The sequence below is a fragment of the Triturus cristatus genome, chromosome 8 (genome assembly GCF_964204655.1).
Source record: "Triturus cristatus chromosome 8, aTriCri1.1, whole genome shotgun sequence".
In the NCBI taxonomy this organism is placed as follows: Eukaryota; Metazoa; Chordata; class Amphibia; order Caudata; family Salamandridae; genus Triturus; species Triturus cristatus.
This window is the reverse complement of record NC_140591.1, coordinates 1505019284-1505044860: the sequence shown is the minus strand read 5'-3', so window position 1 is coordinate 1505044860 and position 25577 is coordinate 1505019284. Positions and strand designations below refer to the sequence as shown.

The 25577-nt window shown below is 41.6% G+C and overlaps 1 protein-coding gene and 1 long non-coding RNA gene across 22 annotated transcripts in view; one reads left to right on the top strand and one right to left on the bottom strand.

Moving 5' to 3' along the window:
• The window catches only part of LOC146806014 (uncharacterized), a 664408-nt gene that overhangs the window by 80421 nt on the left and 558410 nt on the right, over positions 1-25577 (bottom strand). The gene's annotated exons all lie outside the window — the stretch shown is intronic.
• LOC146806015 (uncharacterized) overlaps positions 1-25577 on the top strand; it is a 141052-nt gene that overhangs the window by 102029 nt on the left and 13446 nt on the right. For 4 of the 17 annotated variants that reach the window (XR_014967968.1, XR_014967967.1, XR_014967956.1 and 1 more), the window contains 2 exons: positions 10157-10221; positions 10749-10939. The exons of 11 other annotated variants lie outside the window; for them this stretch is intronic. Coding sequence is in view for 1 of the 6 variants with exons in the window: in XM_085623349.1 (XP_085479475.1) it covers positions 10157-10185 (29 nt within the window). In the remaining 5 variants the exon portion in view is untranslated. The remainder of the gene's footprint in view (positions 1-10156; positions 10222-10748; positions 10940-25577) is intronic. 2 more of the 17 variants (XR_014967957.1, XM_085623349.1) reach the window with 1 other exon arrangement.

Here is a 25577-nt window from a genome sequence, read left to right as displayed (position 1 = left end):
GATAATGGTCCTCAATTTATCTCAGAGGATTTCGAGAAATTTCTTGTCAGGTGGGGCATCAAACATATAACAACACCTGTTTATCATCCTAGGGGCAACGGTCTTGTGGAACGCTTCAACAGGGTGTTGGTGGAGTGCATTCATCTAGCCTGTATGAGTGGTGGCTTTTGGAAGCAACACATAAAGGACATGTTGTGGTCGTATCACACTACCCCTCATTCTGTAAACAAAGAGACACCTTTTTCCTTACTCAAGGGTAGAGTACCATGTTCTGTAGCTGTACCAGCTTGGATGAATAAAGCTGGTAAACATGAAACTGATTTAAAAAAAGTACAACATAGGGTAATCAAATACCAAATAGCTTATTGTCATAGACATAACAAGAATATTGTAAAACACAAACGCTTGTTCACGCAGGGAATGTTTGTAAGAGTATATGTGGGTGACAAATCTAGGAAGGGGTGTTCAAAATGGTCCTTTCCCAAGAAGGTAGTACTAGTTAAGGGAAACAGTTTAAAGTTATCAGACGGTAATTGGTGGAACACGAGAAAAGTGTCGCCATGCTCTGACACTGAAGCTGCTGCATCATCCAATGCCCAGCATGACGCTGGCAAACGCAAGCCTATGTCTGATACAAAGGATGTACCTGCGTCCAGTGTTAGAATTGGTTCTGGACGCATACGCGTAATGCCAAAAAAATATGATGACTATGTATGTTCTTAATTATATGTTTTTTTTTCTGTTGAAATGTTCTTGGAAGGGGAGATGTGTTTGATTCTCCAATCTAATTAAAGTTTTATACTTGTACATTTTATAAGATGCATTGGAACACTGGCTGCTCCCTAGCAACCTGTTGTCTATGAGCCTGCTATTGGAATGTAGAGGGCAGAGAGGGAGAGCAGTTGCAGAGGAAGGTGGCTAGTGTTTCCAGGGGTCATTCCTGTCATCTCATTAAACCATCTTTCAATCTCCTTATGTGTCCTGCCTCTTCAAAAAGTACAGCACAGAGACCGCATTAATCAAAACTACAGATGAGTTAAGAACCATCTTGGATGAGGGAGGCAGGCAGCCCTCATTCTTCTTTACTTAGCGGCGGCCTTCGATACAGTGGATCATTCCACTTTGATCCTTCGCCTTAAACACCTTGGCATCAATAACAAAGCTCTTGCCTTGCTATGGTCCTTCCTGACGGGCAGAGAATATTCATTGATGTTGGACAACGTCGCATCCAGACTATTCTCTCTTCCTTGTGGGGTCTCTCAAAGGTCCTCACTCGGCCCTTTACTTTTTAACATCTACGTCACTGAATTAACATCCCTTATCAGCTTCTTTTGCTTCTCACCCATGTCTTACACTGATGACACACAAATTGTATTGTCTGCCTCCAACAACCTTAACCACACTAACCTCCAACTTCACAACTGCATGAGAGCTATCACCAATTGGATGGGCAAACATTGCCTTAAATTGAACTCGGACAAAACTGAGGTCATCCTATTTGGTAATAATCCACAATTCTGGAATCCCACTGTAGTGTCCTGAGAGATGGGGCACGAGGGCACTAGGACCTCGGAGGAGGTCAGAGTGCCGGACAGGTCACCGGACACCAGTTCCGGTCAGGGGGGAAAGAGGACACACAGGAAGCAGGGGACGAGGCAGGACGTGCAGCATGCTGGCTGCACATCACATACAATAAAGAATCAACCTACTTGGTGTCGCTGTGATTACTGTGACCGACGCGACGCGACAACTGGCGACGAGGCGGGATCGAAATCCACGCGTCGCGGCGACTGTCGGAGCCCACCCGGTCGCGGAAAGAAGATCGGAGCCAGGAGCCCACCCTGGTCCGAAGTGCCCAGCAAGAAAAGAACATCGTTGCGGGAGCCCACCCCGGCGCTGCTAAGAGAAGTAAGAGCAGCGCGAGACTGAAACTGATCAAGCAACTCAAGGAAAGATTAAAATCCCTCTCGCGCGTGAGTTTCAACGAACTCTCGCGAGGGGTGGCAGCCATTTTGAAGTCAGCCGAATTGAGCCAATCAGCGTCCAAGATAGACGGCGGCCATTTTGAAAGGTCAGGCAAAGTCCCGAACAGCGCGAAATCGCGCGAGAGTGCGGCGGTCATTTTGAAGTCAGGCAATTTGGGCCAATAGCAGCACAGGAAGGCCGGGAGGCCATTTTAAGGTCAGGCAAAAAGGAAAATTGACAAAAAAAGGTCTAAATAAAAGAGAAACGACAAGAAAAAGGTGCCAAAGAAGGAAAATAGCACCAGAGGGACAAGAAGGAAGTAAAAAGGAACTAATAAATAAATTAGCAAAATAACAGAAAGGAAGGATATGGGTGACGAAGAGACAAGGAGCACACAAGCTGTGTTCCGCAGGCCACTGCCATTCAACATATCGGAACCGCAAGCAGGCATCAGATGGGAGAGATGGCTACGACAATTTGAACGATACATGCGCGCAACGGACGTCGTAGAGAGCAAACAACTAGATTTGCTGGTCAACCTTGCGGGAGACGAAATAGAAGACCTAATGATGACACTACCGAGTGAAAAAACGGCAGATTATAAAGGCGCGAAAGCGTGCCTCACGGAGAAATTCGACCCCCAACGCAACATTGATTTCGAAAGATACACGTTCCACACAGCATGCCAGCAACCAGAAGAGAGCATGGACGACTTCGCGACAAGGTTGCGGAAGTTGGTGACGTACTGCGAATTTGATAAGTTTGACAATGAAGAAGCAATACGAACGCGCCTCATCGTAGGGTGTTTGTCAGTAGAGTTCAGAGCATGCATCCTAAAAGAACCAACGACACTTGAAAAAATACTGACGATGGCCCGCACAGAAGCACGGGCCACGGACCATGCCAAACAGATACAAATTGGCAAAGAAAAAGGAACAGCGATGGCGCATCGGATGACGGAATATTTCAAAAGGAACGACAACAGGGAGCAACAACATCCCAGGAAACAAGCGGTCACATGTTACAGATGCGGCCTTGACTTCCCACACGTTGGCACCTGCCCAGCAATGGGCCAGAAATGCAGAAAATGCAACGGGAACAACCACTTCGCAAGCACCTGCATGAGCCGGCAATTTAGGAATGAGAGGGGACGAACAGCTAGACCAAGGACAACAGGCACCAGGCATGCCAGACACATGGAGACAGAAGAGAGAGGATCGTCGGATGAGTCGGACGGACAGACGACGGCTGGGAGAGAAGCACGGCTATACCTCATGTCCGACACACCAAAGGAAGGAAGACAGCAGGAACACATCCAGCTGGTGGAGAAACAGCAAATAAAAAAGACGGCCACAGTAGACATCGACGTCGGGCGCCACAGAACAAAATTTGTGCTAGACAGTGGTGCCACATGCAACATAATGTGCATGTCAGAATACATGAAGATGAGAACAAAGCCAAAGTTATCGCCATCAAAAGTAGATGTGTTCACGTGGGGTTCAAAGACACCCGTAGAAAATATGGGCAAGTTCACTGAAACATTAACATATCAGGACATGACATATCAAGAAGAAATACACGTCCTGAAAGGGGACATCCCTGCACCCTGCCTGCTGAGCAACGTCACGGCACAAGTCATGGGGCTGTTGGCTATGACATATCACATGACAGAAAAAGAGAACATACTGCAAGAATACCCAGAAATACTGCAAGGACTGGGGAAGCTAAAAGACAAACAGGTTACCCTACACATAAACGAAGCAGTGAGACCAGTGGCACAGCATCACAGGAGAGTGCCAATTCACCTACAACCGCAAGTGGAAGAAGAAATAAACAACTTACTGCAGCAAGACATAATTGAGCCTGCAGATGGGCCGACACCGTGGGTATCACCGATTGTGGCAGTCCCGAAGAAAAATACGTCCAAAATACGGATCTGTGTGGACATGAGAATACCGAACACTGCAATATCGAGGGAACGTCATCCAGGACTTCATCTGAACGACATGATCAGCCGGTTGACAGGGGCGTGCCGATTCTCAAAGCTAGATCTGTGCAAAGGGTATCACCAACTAGAGCTGGACCAACAATCAAGGTACATAACGACATTCTCCACCCACCTAGGACTATTCAGGTACAAACGGCTCAGTTTTGGTATCTCGTCAGCGGCCGAAATATTTCAGGAGACAATAAGACAGGTGATACGACCAGTACATAACAGTTTCAACTACAGCGACGACATCTTAGTGTTTGGGAAATCGGACGGAGAACATGATAGTGCCCTAAGGCAAGTGTGCAAACAACTAAAGCAGGCTGGATTAACACTGAATGGAGAAAAGTGCGAGCTAGGGAGGAGAGAACTGATCTTCTTCGGACACATATTCTCGGAAAAAGGGATGAGGCCTGATCCCAGCAAAGTGGAGACGCTGAAGAATACAAAGCCACCGTCAGATGTGGCAGAAATAAGATCATTCCTAGGCCTGGCAAGCTACTGTGCCAGATACATACAAGACTTTGCCACGGTGAGCACGCCGCTGAGAGAACTAACGAAACAAGGCCAGAAATTTGTCTGGTCTCAACAATGCAATGAATCGTTCAAAGAGATCAGGAAGGCCGTGATGACTGTGGAGCACCTCGCATACTTCGACCCGCTGCTTTGCACCGAGCTGACGGTCGATGCCAGCCCAGTGGGTTTAGGTGCAATATTAGCACAACACCTGCCGGGAAAGGAGTCACCAAGGAAGATTGTCTCATACGCCAGCAAAAGCCTGACAGACATTGAGAAGGCGTACTCTCAGCCGGAAAAAGAAAGCTTGGCGGTGGTATGGGCATGCGAGCATTACCACATGTTTGTGTACGGGAAGCCGTTCACCATCATCACAGACCACCAAGCACTAGTAACAATCTACGGCAACCCAGCAGCAAAGATGCCGCCCCGCATCGAGCGCTGGGGCATCCGATTAATGGATTACGATTTCAAAATTGTCCACAAACCAGGGAAAGAACATAATCCAGCAGACTACATGTCGCGACATCCCCTGCCGCACGCTGAAAACAAGGCCTCAATGGCAGAGGAATACTTGAACTTCGTGTTAAAGCAAAGCACGCCGGCACCGGTAACTCTAACTGAAATAGAGAGAGAAACGGCAAAAGATGACACTCTTCGAGCGGCCAGAGAAACGATGAGACAGCAAAGGTGGAGGCACGTAAATAACAACTGCACTTGGAAGGCAGGAGTAAAGAAGGAGGAGATGCTGGCTCTACAGAAAATAAGTGGGGAACTGTCGGAGACCAACAGTGGAATTGTAATGCGGGGCACCAGGATAGTCATTCCAAACTCACTACGACGACAAGTGGTCAACATTGCACACGAGTCACACAGAGGCATAGTAGCGACAAAGAAGTTGCTGAGAGAAAAAGTGTGGTTCCCTGGATTAGATCGTCTAGTAGAAGATACTATTGCGGCCTGTCACCTCTGTCAAACGACAGGTCCACCTGCAAGACAAGAACCACTACAGATGTCGGAACTGCCAAGGGCTGTATGGACAACAATGGCGGCCGATTTCTATGGACCTCTAGACGCGGGAACGTACCTACTGGTCATCATAGACGAATACTCCAGATTCCCCATTGTGAGATCGGTCTCCTCAACGTCAGCAGCCGCAACATTACCGGTTCTGGACGACATATTTGCAGCATGGGGCTCGCCAGAGACACTGAAAACGGATAATGGTCCTCCGTTCTCAGGAGAGGAATTTCGAAGGTTCATGGCCTACCTTGGAATACAGCACAGAAAGATAACACCACTATGGCCGCAAGCAAATGGCATGGTCGAAAGGTTCATGGGAAATATCAAGAAGGCAGTTCAGAGGGCGAAGTTGTCACAGATTTCCCTGGGTCAAGCACTATGCCAAATACTGAGAGACTACAGAAACACGCCTCATGGGTCTACAGGGAAATGCCCGGCGGAGCTAGTACTAGGGAGGACAAGCAGAACGAGGCTGCCGCAGGTAGAAGGACTGACAGCACCATGGCACGACAGCGTGGCAGCAAAAGATGAGGCGGCCAAGAAAAAAATGAAGGAATATGCTGACGGAAGGCGACATGCCATCAAATCACACCTCCATGAAGGAGATACTGTTGTGGTACGACAGAGACAACAACGGAAGTCGGACAGTACATTCGCCCAAGACCCGCTGACGATAACAAAGGTAAAAGGAACAATGGTAACAGCAGAGTCAGACAGCCGACGAATAACAAGGAACAGCTCCCATTTCAAAGGCCTAAAAGAAGAAAAGGACGAAGAGCAAGTGACAGGCATCGAAGAGACAACAAAAAGGGAGAGCCAAGAAGCAGGTACAGAAGAAGCCGCCAGGCCAAAGGAGGGCCAAGGACTTGTGACGAGGCCGAGGAGAGACATTGTGAGACCAAAGAGACTAATAGAAGAAATGTGAGCTGCCACCCGAGGCAGCATCTCGCGAATAACATCTATCGACATTTCACATTTGCAACAGACTATGCGAAAGAAAGTGTCCCATTTCTGATTACCAACGAATGCTACTGTTGTAACTTTTTGTGACAAAAGGGGGAGATGTAGTGTCCTGAGAGATGGGGCACGAGGGCACTAGGACCTCGGAGGAGGTCAGAGTGCCGGACAGGTCACCGGACACCAGTTCCGGTCAGGGGGGAAAGAGGACACACAGGAAGCAGGGGACGAGGCAGGACGTGCAGCATGCTGGCTGCACATCACATACAATAAAGAATCAACAACCTACTTGGTGTCGCTGTGATTACTGTGACCGACGCGACGCGACACCCACTTGCTGGCCCACAGAACTAGGAACACCCCCATCCCCAGCCCAAAAAGCATAAAACCTTAGAATCTTAATAAGTTACATTTTAGTGAACACATCAATTCAGTCATTTCCTCAAGCTTCAACACCCTCAGAATCACCAGGAAAATCAGTCCCCTTATTCCCTCCAACTCAGAAAACAGTAATCACCTTGATAATTCTTACAAAACTGGATTACTCCAATGGACTGTGCCTAAATCTCCAAAAGCAACATCTGAATTAACTGTACAGAATACAGATGTTAGACTCCTCATTGGCCTTCTGAAATTCCAGTCAGTCTCCCAAGCCATTAAAGGACTCCACTGGTTATATTTAAGCAATCAAATTACATTTAAAGCATTCTGTCTTACCTGCAAAGCTCTCCACAACTACAGCCCTGATCATCTTAAATAATCCCTAGCGTGGTATGAACCCAGTGGGGACCTGTGATCCAAACACTCTCTGAAGGTCACCAGCACCAGATTCATAAGACTTAATTGGGGTGGTAGTTACTTTGCCCTATAAGCCCCTAACTGCTGGAATGCATTACCTTTTAACTTCAGAGTTGCTCCCTCCTTAGTAACCTTCAGAAAAGTGCTGTAAACCTGGCTGTTTAACAACTAGTATTGAGTATCCTTCTCCGTGTTTGTTATGCTGAGTCAGTGCCAAGACACCCCTGGGTATACGTGTGCTTTAAGAAATGTATTAAGATAACATACATGGTATTCCTAACCGTAAAAAAATGGGTGCAAGAGATACACAACTTTCCAACTAAGACCTCACCAAAGAGAAGCAAAATGCAGCACTTGCAGCAGGTGAGTGGGTGTGTGATGTGTGTGTGAGGTGTGTGTGTGAGGTGTTGAAGTAGAGGAAGTGAAATGAAGTATGTTCAGGAGAGAGTGAAAAAATGGTGCACAAGAAGTGATGACGTGTGATATATTCATACTGAAGATTTCAGAAAGCTGTGGGGACAAAAAATATATATGTGAAGGGCAGATATTTTCATGTGACTATGTGTGTGAGTAACTCTATGGATGAGTGGCATTGTGTAACAGGATGCTTAGGTGTATGAGTACATATGATGAGTGAGTACATGTATGAGTGACTGTATAGGACTGTTGGTGAATGAGTGGATGTGTATGTGGATCTTAGAATTACTGAATAGGTTGTTGTAACTGGTATTGGTATGTCCATTGTTTTGTCAATTTTTGTTTCTATTTTTGAATGTGTGTATCAAAGGTTTTATTAGGGGGAGAGGAGATCTGCCACTCTATCACAAGGATGATGTCATCAGTGATGTCATCAGTGATGTCATTTGAGATGTCATCAGTGATGTCATGAGTGATGTCACTGACCACGTCATGAGTGATGTAATATGTGACATCATCAGCAGTGCATTGAGGGCGCGCGAGTTATAGTTAGCTGACCTAACTATAACGCGGGAATTTCAATGGTTTTGTACGAGTGAAAAGTCCAGCTAACTATAACGCCCCTGAAACCTATGGTTTTTTCAGTGAATGTTTAAGGTTTTTTAAATGCTAATTCCTAACTATAACGTGCCTGAAACCTATGTTTTTTTCAGTGAATATATATATATACATATATATGCATAGAATGCAGCAGCCCCCCTACTATCATTAAAAAATTAACAGTAGGTCTTTTGGGTCATTGAATCCATGATCCCAGGAGAGCTTCCATATTTTATTAAAGCACTCTGATCTGGAAATGTATGCTTTTCAGCTGGAGAGCGGGACCCTTTATGGTTGGCCTTAATGCCTCATTTTATGCACTTGAAAGTGTTAAAGAAACACCCAAACACATGTTAATGATTTGTTTGGTTGAAAATGCTTTATTTAAAATATTTTTGTTACAGTTGTTATTAAGCACTACCATGTGTATATTTATAAAGAACACATTGGATTATGGTATTGATGAACTAAAGTGTTTTTTTTGACAAAGGCAATACGTCTGCTTTATGTATGTTGTTGTGCTGACCCACTGATAAAGCCAATACACCTGTCCTGTATATTTTGCTTTTCTAAGACTTTGACCCTTTGCCATAGCCAGTAGCTCACCAGTAGCTGTGCCAAAACGTCAGAAATGTATAAAAAAAAACAAAAGTTAAAGGTTAAATATGGTAATGAAGTTTGTGGGTATTTGTCAACACATAAGCTACAGGTGGCCAAAAATAGTTTTGTGATGGATTCTGACGGTTCCTCAAAGCACTCCCTCTTTTGCAGTACACAAAGAGCTTGGTGTCAACCTCTTAGCTGACAGGCGGTAGTTAAGCCTCTGCTGTAGTGGGTAAAGTTATGGTCCAGGGAGGATAAGGATTTAAATCGCCTGATCATATCAGACTGTCTGTCACTAGAGCATGCTTTTAAAAGCCTCTGGTTACGGCACGTCAATGAGTCTCTTTTTGCTCTAGGTAGCCTGATATTTTTCTTTAATGAGATTCAGTAAAGCCTCAGGATCTTAATACGGTAAAAGAATTGTTCTTTAAACATACCTCTGCCCACCGTGAAAACACTGAGCTTCTGAAACCAACAGTGAGGATGCACGCCTTGTTAAAGTCAGTTCAGGGTAGGGAAAGCTATCTCCCCACCCTTACAAGCGCAACCGATTTTTAGTCACCCATTTTAGGTTCATTCTGCTTCACCACCTCTTGGCATCCCCATCTGGTTTTGATCCCCCAAGTGTTAGAGGGCCCAGTGGCTCGAGTCTAGGTCTCAATAGGACATATTACATTTTGTCCTTTTATTTAAATATTTTAGCTACCTAAGAAGGCAGTTTCTTCGTCCCCTTTTAAAGTTCATGAAGTTTAGGAAAGCCAGAGTGGCGCTTATATACTTGCAGTTCTTGCCTATTGATAATGATACATTTTATTGCATGATTGATAAAAATCTTACAATTGGAACAATCTTTAAAAAAACACACCAGTTACGATTTAACAAACAAATAATTCTCAAATTCCTAATAGTCTCAAAGTAATTTTCTCACAAGGTCCCGGAATATAAATTAGAAACATTACATCAGTCCATCATTTTTCCAAGGCTTAATATGGATTTCATTGCTTATGTGCAAATTCATTAATATGGTACAAAATTGTATCCCTAATTATTCTGAACTTCCAGATTTACTGGGGTCAGCTCACAAGCATCCAGTTTCTTTTTTGCAAGTATCATACATTTTCAAAAATTGGCATTCATTTTAACATCCGTTAGTCTAAAACAAACTACCATAGCGTTTCTACATGTACAAACACCTCTGTCAATGAAGCAGTTTTTCAGATATCGTTTTCTTCCCGCCATCATGACTGCACATATACAAACCAAATGAATAATACTTTCATCCCATAGCTTGCATAGTCTGCAGGGAGTCGGCATAGCTGGTCTCAGCCAAGGCATTGCATGTTTTAAGCATGGTAAGTTGATGAATCTTGCCTTCATAAATATATTCTTGGTTTGTACTGACCATGGTATTTCTAAATACGGTTGTACCGTAAGTATTGTATATTCCTGCACCAACATCCATGCATGAGATTGATGGAGCAGGTAGCACAAAATTGTGTATACCTCCTCTATTCTTGCATGAAAATACTAATTATATAATCTATTAACTATAATATTATTAAATGAATGTTGCATGTGTATTAATCAATATTATTATTTGGAACTACACGTGGTATTTGCATTTTGCATGGCTAAATAACCTTTATAACTAAAATCTGTATACATATTAACAATAGTATATGTGGTCATAGAATACTGCATGATATATGTTGCTTTGTGATGTTGCACCATCTAGGAGGATCGAAAAAGGTGAATATAATTCCTTTAAATGTTGCTAAATGCTAGATAAATACAAGCACATAGAGGGATTAGCAAGGGGTTAACATTAGATTCACTGTTTCTATGTATTAATTACTCTTTTGTGTTTGTTTTGCTTAAGTTGGCATTTGGGTCTAAATCAAATATGGCCACTGTCACCACACGTCGAAGTGGCCACTGTCTCATGAGGTGCGGAATGAGCTACGCATGTGCGATAAATCTCCTAAACCTCGCAGCGACCTTTGCACAGCGTGTCCCCGAACAAGGCTATGAAACAGGACGTTTGCCAATACAGAAGAATGTTATATCTTGGTACAGTGTGTTTCTTCCTATTTACTTCTCCATCAGTGGAACACTGGGTGATGATGTCATGTGGAATGTTGATCTGTGAAACACACAGTTGGAGATGGGCTGAGCGCCTGGCTGGCTGCTCCTGGTGGGGCTCTTGAAGGGCTCTTTAAGGGCTCTTTAAGGGCTCTTCACTGGCTTAACTCTGGTTCTACACTCTGGCAACTATTGGTGTTCTTCTGTTTTCAGCGGGTACTGTATCTCCTCCAAAGTAATTTAAGATGGGAAGTCTCCTGGAGATGTTGATTTTATTATCACCATGTACTGTTTACCTTCTTTTAATGCCTGCCTTTTGGATCACGGTGACAGGCACACCTTTGGCTTTGTTGTTTGGCGTATTTCTTACGCATTTTGACATCGTACCGTTAATGTACTTTGTTGCACAGTCGTTAGACGTTTAGCAATGTAAAGTATTTTCACATCGCTACATGTGCATGTCAACAAGCCTGTTCACAAGGTGGTTGGTTCTTGTTTGTTTACACTACTTAGGGTGTGTTTTATGAGTTTTTCGCTCATTAGCTACAGTGCACAATGGTCTACATGTTACATTGACATTTTACCCTTCATAGGGTGTCTAGGATGTGTTTTATGGGTTCTTCGCCCATATCTTACAGTGCAAATTTGGTGTGCCAGTAGGTTTTTAAATTACCACACAGTACACAATCGTGCACAATCTATGTACCTCTCCGTGAGGTGTGTTTTGGGGTTTGTCCCACTTTTGTGTGCACATTAGTTGACCTCTAGTCGAGGTGCGCCGCACGGACGTGTGTCCCGTCTTTCTAGGCACAGTTTCTTGACCTCTCCGGAGGTGTGTTGTGGGGGTTTTTTCCCCACTATCCTGTGCATGTTATTTTTTGTCCGGTGTGTAAATCGCCCTGCGTCTCATGTTTGGACTATGTGTAATCTGCCCAGCGTCTCATGTCTTTTGTTATGTATAAGTCGCCCTGCGCTGCATTTGTTCTTCTGTGTATAAGCCGCCCTGCGCATCACGTTATGTCTATGTATAAGCCGCCCTGCGCTTCATGTTTTTTTGCGTTTTGTGTGTAAGCCGCCCTGCACCTCACGTTATAGTTGTGTATAAGTCGCCCTGCGCTTCATGTTAGTATAAGCTGCCCTGCGCTTCATGTTATGTATGTATAAGTTGCCCTGCGCTTCATGTTTTTTTTCTCTTTTGTGTGTAAGCCGCCCTGCGCATCACGTTACTGTTAATGTAAGTCGCCTTGCGCTTTAACTTCATGTTCACTGGGTGCTAAGATCTTTCTTTGTTGTTTTACCCAGTGCTGTTAAAAAAATGTTTTGTTATCTTGAATTCTATCACAGGGAAGCATGATTAATCTTACGCATTCCTCGTCTTCTCTGTCATGTTGTTCTTACTGATGTGATTGCTCTCTCGCACACCCACCTGGCCAGTTGGAGTGCAGAGGGACTACTCATTGACGTTTTTTTTCTTTTCTCATTTGTAGAAAGGAGGATGGGAAACAAGTTAGGTTATTTGTTTCTTTAAGACCTTTGCTTGTTTTCTGTTTCCTTAAGAACTTTGCTTGTTTTCTCTTGTTCTACCTTCGCTCTGTTCGCCCTTGTATCCTTCTATTTAGTTTGGTTCTTCTGAGCTCTTTATCTGATTCTTTATTTCTTTGTTTGGTTATTCGTTTGGAAGGAAGGAGAATATGGTATATCTTGGTACAGTGTGTTTCTTCCTATTTACTTCTCCATCAGTGGAACACTGGGTGATGATGTCATGTGGAATGTTGATCTGTGAAACACACAGTTTGAGATGGGCTGAGCGCCTGGCTGGCTGCTCCTGGTGGGGCTCTTTAAGGGCTCTTTAAGGGCTCTTCACTGGCTTAACTCTGGTTCTACACTGGCTGTACTACTGATCCTGTAACTAACCTGAATAAATCATCTTGAATCATACCTACCAGTGTGGACCTGATTACTACAAAGAACAATCAACCTTACAGTGAACCGGAACAAGCCGACTCTTCGCTAACCAATGACCTCACCCCTCAAACTGTACTGAGAATTTGGTATAATAAGTCGGACGATCTCAACCAGCCAATCACGACGGTTTTAAAACTTAAAATGTATCTTCTTTTACCTCATTCTATTATAAAAGAGGAGAATAGAGAGAGAGGGTCGTCGTTCTTCTTCATGATGATTCATCGCTCCTAAACCTTTGAGGGTCCGGATGCTGCCTGATCATCTGATGACTGCAGATTACTACCAACTCCACAGGCAATGATAGATGCTTGCACGTCTCTGGTCCTTTGCCGAACTTTGGGACTGTAACGTGCCGAGCAGAGAACTTTCGACTCTGAGCTTTGGTCTGCTATATTTGGGCGATTGATGACAGAACTCGGTTATGCAGAGCCAATGAAATAGAGAAGCCCCAGATAGCCAGATTAGGTAAATATAATGTTCTGTGATTTACTTAAATTGATTTAAAACTTCTAAACTTTGACGAGACAAATGCAAATATTAATCATTATAAAAAATTTAGATAAACAATTATTGATTAACGAGAAAACATGAGTTTGTGGTGTTTCATTTAGAGAAAGATTCTAATGTGTTTTAGCTGGTTCTAGATCACCATCAACCAATCCAACTAATTTGCAGGCCTGGGCATAGTGGGCGTAGTGGGGCTACGTGGAGCAGCGCGTAGTGTGCCCAAGTCTACGCACACTCGCGCGCTCCGCGTAGCCCCACTAGGCGCCGCCCGCCTCCCGCCGGCCACCCTTTTAAAGTGATATAAAGTATGATAAAAACATTAAATAGAATGACTTACCTTCAGCGCAGCGTCTCTGGGGCTCCCTCTTCCTCGTTCACAACTTCTTTTCACAAATGAGCATTCGCGGACGCCCGCGCATGCGCATTTCTCACAAGAAATGCGCATGCGCGGGCGTCCGCGCATGCGCATTTGTGAAAAGAAGTTGTGAACGAGAAAGAGGGAGCCCCGGAGACGCCGCGCTACAGGTAAGTCATTCTATTTAATGTATTTATCATACTTTATATTATTTTAATAGGAGGGCGGGCGGGAGGCGGGTGGCGGGCGGCAGGCAGCTCTACTTCGACCTGGCGTGTGCGTAGCACTGCCTGCTATGCCTACTTCGAAAACTGCGAAGCAGGCAGCGCTACATACACTCCGTGGGTGAAGCGGAGTGCTACGCCAGGGGTTACTAATTTGTCCATCAACCAAGTGGGAGGAGTGCCTTGATGTTTAAGAATAGGGTTCTATAGGCAACAAAGATCAATGTATATTTTGTAAAAAGATTTTCTCCCTGTCAGTTATAAGGTGTTCCCCCCACATGTCTAGCGCTTGAATTATTCATCCCTCCTGTGTGAGTAGACTCGAGAATGGTGATGTATGTAAGTTGGTGTTATGGGCCCCACCAATGAATGTGTGTATGAATGAGTGTGCATGACGACGGGTCTGTGATGCAGGTAGGATATTGATACAGGTTGCTCCCCTTACCCCGTTTTGCACTGGATCAAGATCGCTAAATAAACAGTTCTTTGTTTTTCAAAAGGGATACGTGTTTTACTGATGTTTTAATTATTTTCTTAAAACTTTGTGCAGTTAAGGACATTTCCCAGATCTCAACAATTGACAGCATTTTGCAGATATTTGTAGAAAGACAATTTTTCATTCTGTTGAATCTCTTTCCACATTATTAATGTATGGCAAGGTCAAGGGTCAGGGTCAGGGTCAAGACTGATTTGCATATGGCTGGGTTCAAACTGGAATGGCATGGTGAGCAAAAAAACCGATGGATTTAGGCCCAGATCTCTGTACTGGGGTGAATGTATGGCATTGTTCTACATTCTGTCCATCAATTGTTGTTTTTGAATTTGTGTGTCTTTGCACCATCTCTTTTTTATCTTCTGTTAAAAAAACTAATGACCAGAAGTTGTGTTTTATCTTAACTTTGAACTGGATTTGAAATGATGATTTTCTTATTGTATTATTGTATATTTTATGGTTGCGATTGCACCCGAATAAATATTAATTTGTTGTTATCATAGAAAAAAAAGGTTAAGAGATTTTAAAGTTAGGTTTGGTATTAATATCTCTCTTTACATTAAACTCTAAAAAAAACTGAACTTCACCAGTTATGGTTAACTGAAGAAACTAAAACTCATGCCTTTGCAATGCATTGCTTATGACCTCACATTACATCACTCATAACCTGTTCAATAACATCATTGATAACATTTTTTTATGACATCTGAAATTAAATCACTGATGACAACAATGTGCATATACCAAGTGGATGTCACTACTGTGTGATTACAATTAGGTCAGAGTTTCCCTGCGAAGAGTGATTTTGTTTTGCTAATAACTATGATACTGTTTGCTGAATCATCACTAAACTTTCTGAACAAAAAGTTCATCCACCTCAGCTCCTTCTAGGAAATATTTGATCTATCAAGTGGGGAGAGAAAAAGAGGGGGGAGTCCCAAAACATATTTTACATGTACATTCCATAGGAATTTGTGAAAATGGCTGATCAGAAATGCACAAAAGTTAGCAGAAAGCTAGATCTTTACTCATAAAGTGTGCTTCTTGTGAGTTGGTGTAAATCCATTCAGCTATTTTTGAGATTTTAACATTCAAATTATAGTGATAGAAGGACTGTTGGTTTCCAGATATGCTATGATTGGGCCCCTTTAAAGGGGACTAGTAACTCCTTATTGGCTGGTCAAAACCTGAGCAATATCTTGTGGCGGCCATTACAGTATTCAGGGACGTGGTCTTTATGTCCTGTAAATTAATTAAAAAAATATATATCAGGGGTCAGGGTGAGTATACCCAGATACCAAAGGGTATGTGGGGGGTCCCAAAGGGATCACCCTCTTGATTAACTGGCCACAATATGAACAACGTTATGGAAGGATTTTAGTAGACTGTGACATTGTCCCTATTTCAATGAATTGTAATGAAAGTATGTTTATGAGGGCCACAAAAAAGAGCGCATATAAAGGGTGATAACATATTTTAGTCACAAAATTAATCATTTGTTGGTGTTATCATAATGAATATCGGTGTATTCAAAGTTGCAACACCCTGTGAAAAATTTTGATCCTTTGATGGGGCTTGATTAACCATGTTTGAGAGAACATATTCACTCATCATTTCCTCATAGGAGGTCATAGAAGGTGCTCCAAAAGCTACAATGAGAGCATATATTTTATAAATTCACACAATCTCCCTTAGCCAAGTCAGAATATAGTCTGACAATCTGAGTAAAACCGGTACTTCCAACAGCATCAGCAGTAGGATATCAGTTGATTCCTCAGTGTTCTGCTGCAGCTTCCCGCAGTGTTCTCACACACAAAAAAGTAGAGCTCTAAAATTCTGTATTTATGAAACAATTGAAGCCATCAAGATGGAAATAAAGTCGTAAAATCTAAAACATTTCTTTTAGACATAAATAAAATGAGGGGGTTTGTTTTGTAATGGAATTTATGGTTCATGCTCTAGAAAGCTAAAATGAGGTCCATGAGATCAATTTAGTTCTCAAATATATTCCTTATCCATTTCAGTAAACTATTCTGACAAGCTGACTGAAACTTACTTTCAACAGCAGGAGTAGCCTGTCAGTTAATTCTCTGCTGATCAAGTACAGATTTACCACTAAGAACCATAGGAGTTCATTTTTATCATTAAAATCATGTTTATTTATGTGTGTTTAGTTGGTGTTAATGGGCCTCAAGTTGACATTACTGGGCCTCTGTTGCTGAAGAAGATATGGCTTTTAAACGTTTCCTATGTGCATGTTTTTCACTTCTGTGTTTTTCGTTTTCATTCAATAGTCAAAATGGGATTCATTTAATGGTGATGTTTTACTTGTGCGGTATCTAACTGTGAGCTTTGGGGAAAGCCATGTTTAGTATTTCCTCATAATGTTGCATTAATCAAGGCTATTGCTGCCTGTAACCGCACCTCCATTTCCTATTCATTCTAGTGGCTAATAGTTTAGTTCGCTTCAATACTGCAGTGACTTATCCCTTGTTTGTACGGCAAAAGGGGTTCATTTTTTATTAACAATTTAGGCAGTACATAAACTAGTCAGTTTTATGTAACACAATTGCTGTGATTTTGATGAGTTTATGTCATGTAACTTAATTAGTCCAGCCCCATGATACCACAACCATTATATCAAGAGTGTTCTTTTTCACGTCTCTAGAACTATACAATGTGTCTTGTCTGGAATGTGCACCAGACTTTCTTCAGAATGTCTTTAGATTTCCCACAGATGTGCTAAAGTGGTATGTCCTTGACTTGTTTCTACTTAGAAAGCTTCTATGAAAATCTGTTATTTGAATTATGCTCAGACAAGCTTTGCATGCTTTCGTATCAAGCCGATCGTCTGCTGGACTTATCTGACTTTATAATTAGAAGTTCGCTTTTGAACAGATGGTCTCCACATTAGACTATTTGCTGATTTATCCCTTTCGTGTGATTTGTGAACTGAGTAGATTTGAGTGTTTATTACTGAACTACACTTGGGTTAGGGCTATTTCCCTTTGTATGACCTCTTGCAATTGGCTTAGATTTAGTGCATTGTTGATGTTGATTTGAATCTGACTAAATAACTACTTTTTTGCCTCCTGTAATGATTCTTCATTTTAAATAAACTTTCATAGTATTAATTTTGATTACTGTGCTGCAAAGATTTCCTTTATTGGTACTAGGACACCTGTCCTTTGAGACTCACATTGCGTATTGGCCATTTTAATTAATTGGTACAAAGCACCAATATAGTTTTGTTAGAGGATGTAGACATATGATGCATATTTTTCTGCAACGTAGTGAGTACAAATGTTGGTGCAAGGCTTGACTTAAAATTTGCACTCCAAAAATGATTAGGCATTAGGGAATTCTAAAACTGCATGGAATATTGCAGGTGCACCAGTGCCACCTGATCAGTTGAGCCTGTTCAAAGTCATTATGGATGTATAAATAGAACATTTAAAAAAAACAAAATCTTGCATAATAAGTTGTTTTATGCAATTGTGAGTGCTTTGTCTTGTGACATGTGATTTAGAGTGAGTTAATTGTTTTTTCAGCACATGCGAACTGCACACAATGTGATATCAATGTTCTTATGTTAGAGAGGTTTATGGCAGTGCTGTTATGTTACTGTGTTACGTCAATGGTGTTTTTTTGTTTTTGTTTGTGCATGAAAAACTGCATTGCATTGTAAAGTTTTGCACAGATTGTTGAAGTTGCTGTAAATCTTTCCCTTGATTAGCAGATATTGTGATTTTATATGAAATATGTGGATGGGGTTTGGATATATGGATACAGTTTATGAATTTCTGGAAATCTAAGATCTCAATTAAATATATGAAGGTTGTTTCCTGAAAAGGCTATAGGATATAGGTTAAGTTCCTGTAGGTGAAAGTCATATGATGCCCTTAATAATCATCTATATGTGTATGAATTAATCTTGGTAGTGCTTTTTAATTCTTTGTGCACAAGCATAGACACGCTGATGTCAGGAGAGATCAAATGGTGTCTAGTTCTTCATCACCTAACATAACAGTGGTAAAGGCTGATGCTTTTAATTTCAAAGGCGATCTAGAAATGATGGCAGAAATTGAAATTTAGAAATACACAATGTCAATGTATAATATTGATGAATTGACCCTTTTGATTGAAGAAGCATACAGATGTGCTCATCAAGCATTTGGATTTGGCTGTAAAATTAAAAGTGGGTTTAAGACAAAGGAGAATTCATAAGTCATAAAAGCTAGGAATTCTTATTCTCAGATTGATGCAGATTTATAAATAGTATAGGAGTTGCAGATCTCACAAAAGTAAGCATTTTGGAATTTGCTTTGATTTTTGCATTGGGACTGCATCCAGAGAATTTGTATGAATATTCAGCAAAGTAAAATGGACTGGCAGGCCAAGTTAGTTTCAGGCATCCGGCTTTGGTTTTGCTACTGGTGATGGCGCATAATGTGTTAATACACAAAGCAATGGTGCATAATTTGTTCAAGGTGGAAATGGTGGCCCCTTAGTGGATGTAGTGGCTTTGCTAACAACATGCCTAACCAAAATATGAATAATGTGCAGATGAGAAATGGCCCATGCCATATCTATGGGAAGATTTGTCACTTGAAATGTTATTGTAGGTTTATTCCAAATATATTTAAATCACAAATGATTCCCTAAATGCAGCATGACATGAATCAAGTGTCACAGAATGGGATGCTACAGTCAATTGCCCCAGTACTACATGCTGGTGTACATAAACTACAAAATCTAACAAAGTTTGATAAAAATTTGACTTCAGCTCCATTGAACAGCCTATCCAAATAATATGCAAGGTTTCCAACAGAGCTTCAGATTTCAGAAAAATATCTTCCATGATTAATTACATGTTTCCACAGTTTGAAGGTACACTTCGAGTTCCTACAGGAACAGGTTTGGCACTGATGTTGCCCGAGGGGAGAAGGTGATTGCATTCTTGGTGCATTCATAGAGGTAGACCAGAATGGCCCTTTTGTGGAAATGAAAAGTGAATGTCCATCCTGGATCACTTCCAATCAATACAAGTGCCACTACTCCAAGGCTAAAATTATGGAGGCTCCCAAACTATACTTCTTAGGAAAAAAAGGCCAAGTTGTAGGCATTTCAAATAAATAAGTGACTAATATATTGCCAGTAAAAATTGTCTAAGTTGTTCAGGATCATGAATTCATAAGAAGAGGGCACAGCTAATTTATTGGAACCAGATTTTCTGTGGCCAAGATCTCCTGTATAAATTCAATTGCAAAATTTACTGCAAACAGAATGGTGTTAGTATTCATTCAAAGGATGTGGACTCTGAATTAAAAATAAAATCATAAGAGTCAAGAATTAAAATATTCCCAGATTTCACAGACAAAATCCTACCTCCAGGTCATTACATACTTTGAAAAAGGAGGTTCAGGAATTTACACGAAAATACATTATTTATTCAAAAAAGCCAGTGCAGATCACATGAAAACCAAATGTGATGTATCCCATACTTCTCAATACAAGCTTATCCATGAAGCAAGGGAGGGAAATTAAACTGGTATTGATAAAATACCAGAGCAGGGCATTCTAAAAGTAATGATAGGGAGCCCATGTAAGTCTCCGATCATGAAAATTAAGAATCATAGTGGAAAATGGATGCTAGTAACGTACCTGTGCAAAATTAATGATACAGTAATTCCTTGTTGTCCCTTAGTACTAAATCACACAGTAATATTGTTTCACATTCACACAGATACCAAGTGGTTCATGGTGGACAGATTTGTGTCAAGAATTATTCTCAATCCTTCATCATAAGGATAGTCAATATATTTTGGCGTTCAGAATCTGAAATAGTATTTTAGTGTGGTGCAAGATCCTACAAGGCTATACGGAAATTCCTTCAACCTTTTCCCACATCCTGAAGAAAGATCTGCAAAGTCAAAATTTGCCCTATAAATTAGGGTTAGTCCAACACACTGAGAACCTGTTAATTGCAGCCACAAATGAGAAAGAGCTGTAAATTTGATACATTTGCCTATGGGAACCACATGGACAAAAATGGGCATAAATAATTTCTTGAAAAATTGCAGTAGTGTTAGAGGAACACCACATTTAGAAATGAGTAAGGAAGGTGTCCAAAACACATTTCAGTGATTCTTAAAATGAATGCACCAAAACAGAGAGGAGAAAATTGAAGCACCAATACACAGATAGGAGTGAGGATGTTTTTAGGGATGGTTGACTACTGTTGTCAGTGGATTCCAAAAGATTACAGAGGCTGGTTCACAGTAAAGTGAGGGAGCCAGTGCCTTGGGACAAATAATGTATGCAAACCTTACTGTAGCACAGACACAGCTTGAGTAGCACCCTTATTTTAGAAATGTCAAATTATGAGAACAATTTGTATTTGCTTTGTTACGAAAGAAAAGGATGCACACTTTGAGACCTCACACAGTAGCACTGAGAGTCAAAGTGACCCATTCCATATTTTTTCACTGCTGTAGATGCACTTGCCACTGCATTTATGGGGTGTATGAAGAGCAGTGCAGCTACTTTTTTGCCAGTTGATCAAAGTGAAATAATTGTGATGGGACAGACACTTATTGTACTGGTTTTATGTTCATTTGAGGCATAGCTGACACATATGGCTGTATGATGGAACCACACAAATGCGTTTACCATGCATGCCGGTTACACGCAGGCTGAACAGCAAAATTCTTAACCACAAATATGCCTTTACCACAAATGCCTTTACAATAAATCATGGGTTGTCAAGGCATATATGGTAAAGACATATCTGTGGTTAAGACTTCCCAGGTAATTCATAACTTCCGACCACTGCCCTTTGACCTGAGTTCCTAAACTACTCCACTCCCCCAGCCCTAGAAACCTTTTTGTCCTGTCCACGCTATATCCCTAAAATCTACCCCTAAACCCTAAACACTACCATGCCCCCTAAGTCCTAAGAAGTATTACCATCCCTGCCCCCAGCCTGAGCCTTGAAATGGCACCCAAGCCCTGAAAACTACCCTGAACCCCCAGCCCTGAAAACTACCTGAACCCCCACAGCCCTGAAAACTACCTCAAACTCCCAGCCCTGTAAACTACCCCAAACTCTCCTAAAGCCCTGAAAACTACTGACCTACCACCAGCCCTAAAAACTACCCCAAAAGAAAACAACCTTGACCCACCCTCAGCCCAACTCACCCCAGCCCACAAAACATTACCGACCCACCCCAAGTCCACAAAACAGCTCGACCCCCAGCCCACAACACCTCAGCCCAGCCCCACTTTAAATACCCCAACCCACCCCCCAGCCCCCCTTAAAATAACCCTGACCCACCCTCAGCCCACAAAACAACCACAACACCCCCAGCCCAAATTAAAATAACCTGATTCACCCCAGCCCACAAAACAACCCCTGACCCCAGCACACCAAAGTACCCCGACCCATACCCCAGCCCCACTTACCTCACCGTGATATCTTCCTGCTTCCATCCGTCTGCAAGCACTACCGTGCATATGCCTTAACCACACACATGCGTGGTTAATGCATATGCGCGGTAGTGCTTGTGTAGTTCAGCCTTTGTTGTAAAGGTTGTTCTTTGTTCAGCCTTCATGGTAAAGGCTGTTTCCCGACACATACATGTACTTGGTATCTTACAGTCACTTAACTAAACATCAGCAAATTATTTTGGCAGCAGAGAATATTTCAATTAAATGGTGCAATCCTGCAACACTTCTGCCATTGCCAAGGAAACTCTGAATCCTGCAACACTTCTACTATTACCAAGAAAGAGTTAGACAATGAGATAGATGACCATAATGTAATTGATGTGACAGAGTTGAGCACCAAACCAATAACGGCTCTACAAAGTGTGTGAGAAAGTGGTTTATTAGTCAGGCTGGTTGGTAGTCCACCACAAGTAATAATGTCACTATTCTTAGGTATGGTAAAGATTTCAGTAATTTAAATCTGAGCTCAACCCCTGGCAGCTATGTCACTGAGCAGACAGGCTTAAGTCAAGAAAATGTGGAAAGCATTTAGAAGTAGTAAAAGAGTTAAAGAGTCAAAAATAAAATACAATAAAAATACAACTCATATTCATTAGAATAGAGAATATTTTAATGAACAAAATGAAATGAAAATCACAAAAATACAATAATGGTAACTCAAGACATGATTTTTAAAATTTTATAGATATTAATAGTGTAATTAATCACAACCTGCCAAGCACGGGTAACTGGTCACGCTAGACCAGGTCAATGTCAAATGTTACCGTGATAGAGCGTGAGTCTGATACAGAGACCTGGTTCAACCCAGTCGAAGTGAAAAATCCTCAATGGGGCAAGGCAGCAGGCTGTGGCCGAGAGGGGTTCCATAGGGCTGAAAACCTGTTGAGGCGAGTCCTGGTAAAGCCATTCACTTAAATGCAATAAGATATCCCCATTGTTATCCTAAAGGACACTAGACAGTAGTCTTCACAGTAGTGAAAAACTAATTGAGGAGATTTTCACAACCAGGACATGTAAAACTTAAAAGTTCATGTCCAACTTTCAATTACACAGCACCCTGCCCTATGGGCAATCAAGCACCAACTTTAAGGGAGATGTATATGTAATAAAAGGGGAATAGAAGGCTTGGCAAGTGTGTTTAAATGCCAAATAAACATGGCAGTGTAACACATCATTATGGCAGCAATGGCAGGCCTGGGATATGTTTAAGTGCTACTTAAGTGGGTGGCACAATAAGTGCTGAAGGACCACGGGTAGCATTTAATTTACAGGCCCTGGGTATATGGTATATCACTGTACAAGGGACTTAAAGTAAAATAAATACATCAGCCCAATATTTGTCAATCAAGCCATGTTTAGAGGATGAGCACCAGCGCTTTAGCACTGGTCAGCCGTGGAAAAGTAAATGGAGTCCAAGGCCAACGAAAACAAATTAAATTGGAGGTAAGTAGGCAAAAGGTTTAGGGAAAGACCTTCCTGAGGCTGACAGTTCTAACATGCATTTTTTACAATAGCATATATTGTGGAAACATTATACTTTTGTAATGTAACATTAGCGCACGTATTCAAAAGTACAAGTGCATGCTGCATAGTTGAGTGTTACAATCGATACATACAGCCATTACGGTTTTTAAGTGGTCCATGATTTATAACAATTGTAGTCACAAAGGGGTTTCTTGCAATCCACTGGTACCCCTATTAAAAGTGGGCCACAAATTCAGTATCTATTTGAGATGCTACAATTCCCAAGAAGAAATTGCTGTCATAAAATGTGCCTCACACAACAGTAGAGATGGCATGTGTAGCATCCTCCCCAGCCTGGGTACCTACAAAGGACTAAGCCACACACTGGGCTTAGTATTACACATCTCTATTTGTCTGTGTGTAACTGCAAAGCCAACATTCTAAAACAGCCTTCAATGCATTCCACTCTAACACTTACTTCACAGTTCTACAGATTCCATTTGGAGCCAAAAGGTTTCTATCATTTCTAATTCACAAGACAATACATCTCCCCCTCTGTTAAATTAAAAATGAAAATTTTTACAAAATGATTATATATAAAATTATGTACACTCAAATATCTTCAATCAATCTTCTTGGTGCTTTATTTGTTTGACCTGATCTTGTTCCGGGAAACATGATGGAGTTAAGGAATAAGGTTGTTCATTGGTTCACCAAAAGTAGTAATTGCAGTGCAAATTTTCTTTCACAAGGAATTATCATGTCACAAAGAGTGAACTGGGTTGGTCCCTTAAGGAAAGTTGGTCAAGGGGATTGTGTCGTTGTAAACCTTTGCTCATCAGACTTGGCCAGACAACCTCTTAGAGACAGTCAAAAGATGGAGAAATAGCCAGGCGGTGCCATAGCAGTACCTCTTGGGTTTCTCTACAAACCAGAAGGAGAACGATTCCCATTTATTACTAGCAGCCCTATACCTACAGATAGGTTTACGCCGTTGCTAGTAACAAATAGATTTGCCCCACTAAGAAGATGTAGCGATCTCGACTGACTACTTAAGTACTCAATGCAAGAACTGGATAAAACTGGTAAACCCTACAAATCCCTAATAAGTAAACCTATTGCTGAGATGGTATCAAGAGAGCCACAATCACATATAAGCCTGGCCTTCATAACTTGGAACATCACTGGGATTAGAAATAAACAAGAGGATGAAGCTCGGATAGAAATATCAAAAGCTGCCAATTAATCTTTTGCAGGAAACATGGGATACTACAGCCTTTCATATAGAAGGATGCTCTCCGGTAATCACACCAGTAACTTCCTCTCGCACTGGCAGGGCAAAGTAGGCCTAGCTGCTTTAATTGCAGTTACGTCTTCATTAACTTTGAAAAAATCCTTTACCAACTCACAATTTTTTTTATTTTTATTATTATGGCTCCATGCTCCAGTCTAACATAGATCAGTGCATTGTGCTAATCAACTTTGATAATAACATCTTTGATAATACTAGAAATCAAGTTGTTTTGACCCTTGAAGAGGAACTAGATAATTGTACAAAATGTTTTTAAAATGACCTTTTGTATCTGGGCAGGTGATTTGAATTGACGAAAATGTGATGTTTTAGCTGGAAAAAATTGCGGGTTCAAGGATGAACATGGTGAAGTTTATCCTCATTTTCCTCATAACTCTTATGGAGAGTCAATTAACAGAGTAATGCACAAGTATAATCTGGAGCTTTTAGAACAACTGGTCACAGAAGGGAACACCGAGGTACCAACATACGAAAATCATAACCACTTCTCAATTATAAATGGCATGGGTCTGTTTAAAAAATGTGAGGTTACTGAAAGTATATTTAGCGGCCACCATCTGCTTTTTCTCACCTTGGGTGTGCCTTCCATACAGAAGAAAAGGGCTCATTTAGTAACAGACATCAAATCCCAAGGAGGAAATGGTAGAAGTATTATATGGTCAGGTTTTAAATCGTCCTCCTTCCTTGAAAAACGTATGCACGACAATAATCATGATATGAAAATTTGTATAAAAGGAAAACACCCTGATCCACAGATTATCTTGGTCTTTTGTAATATAACATCTGCGATAGGAAGA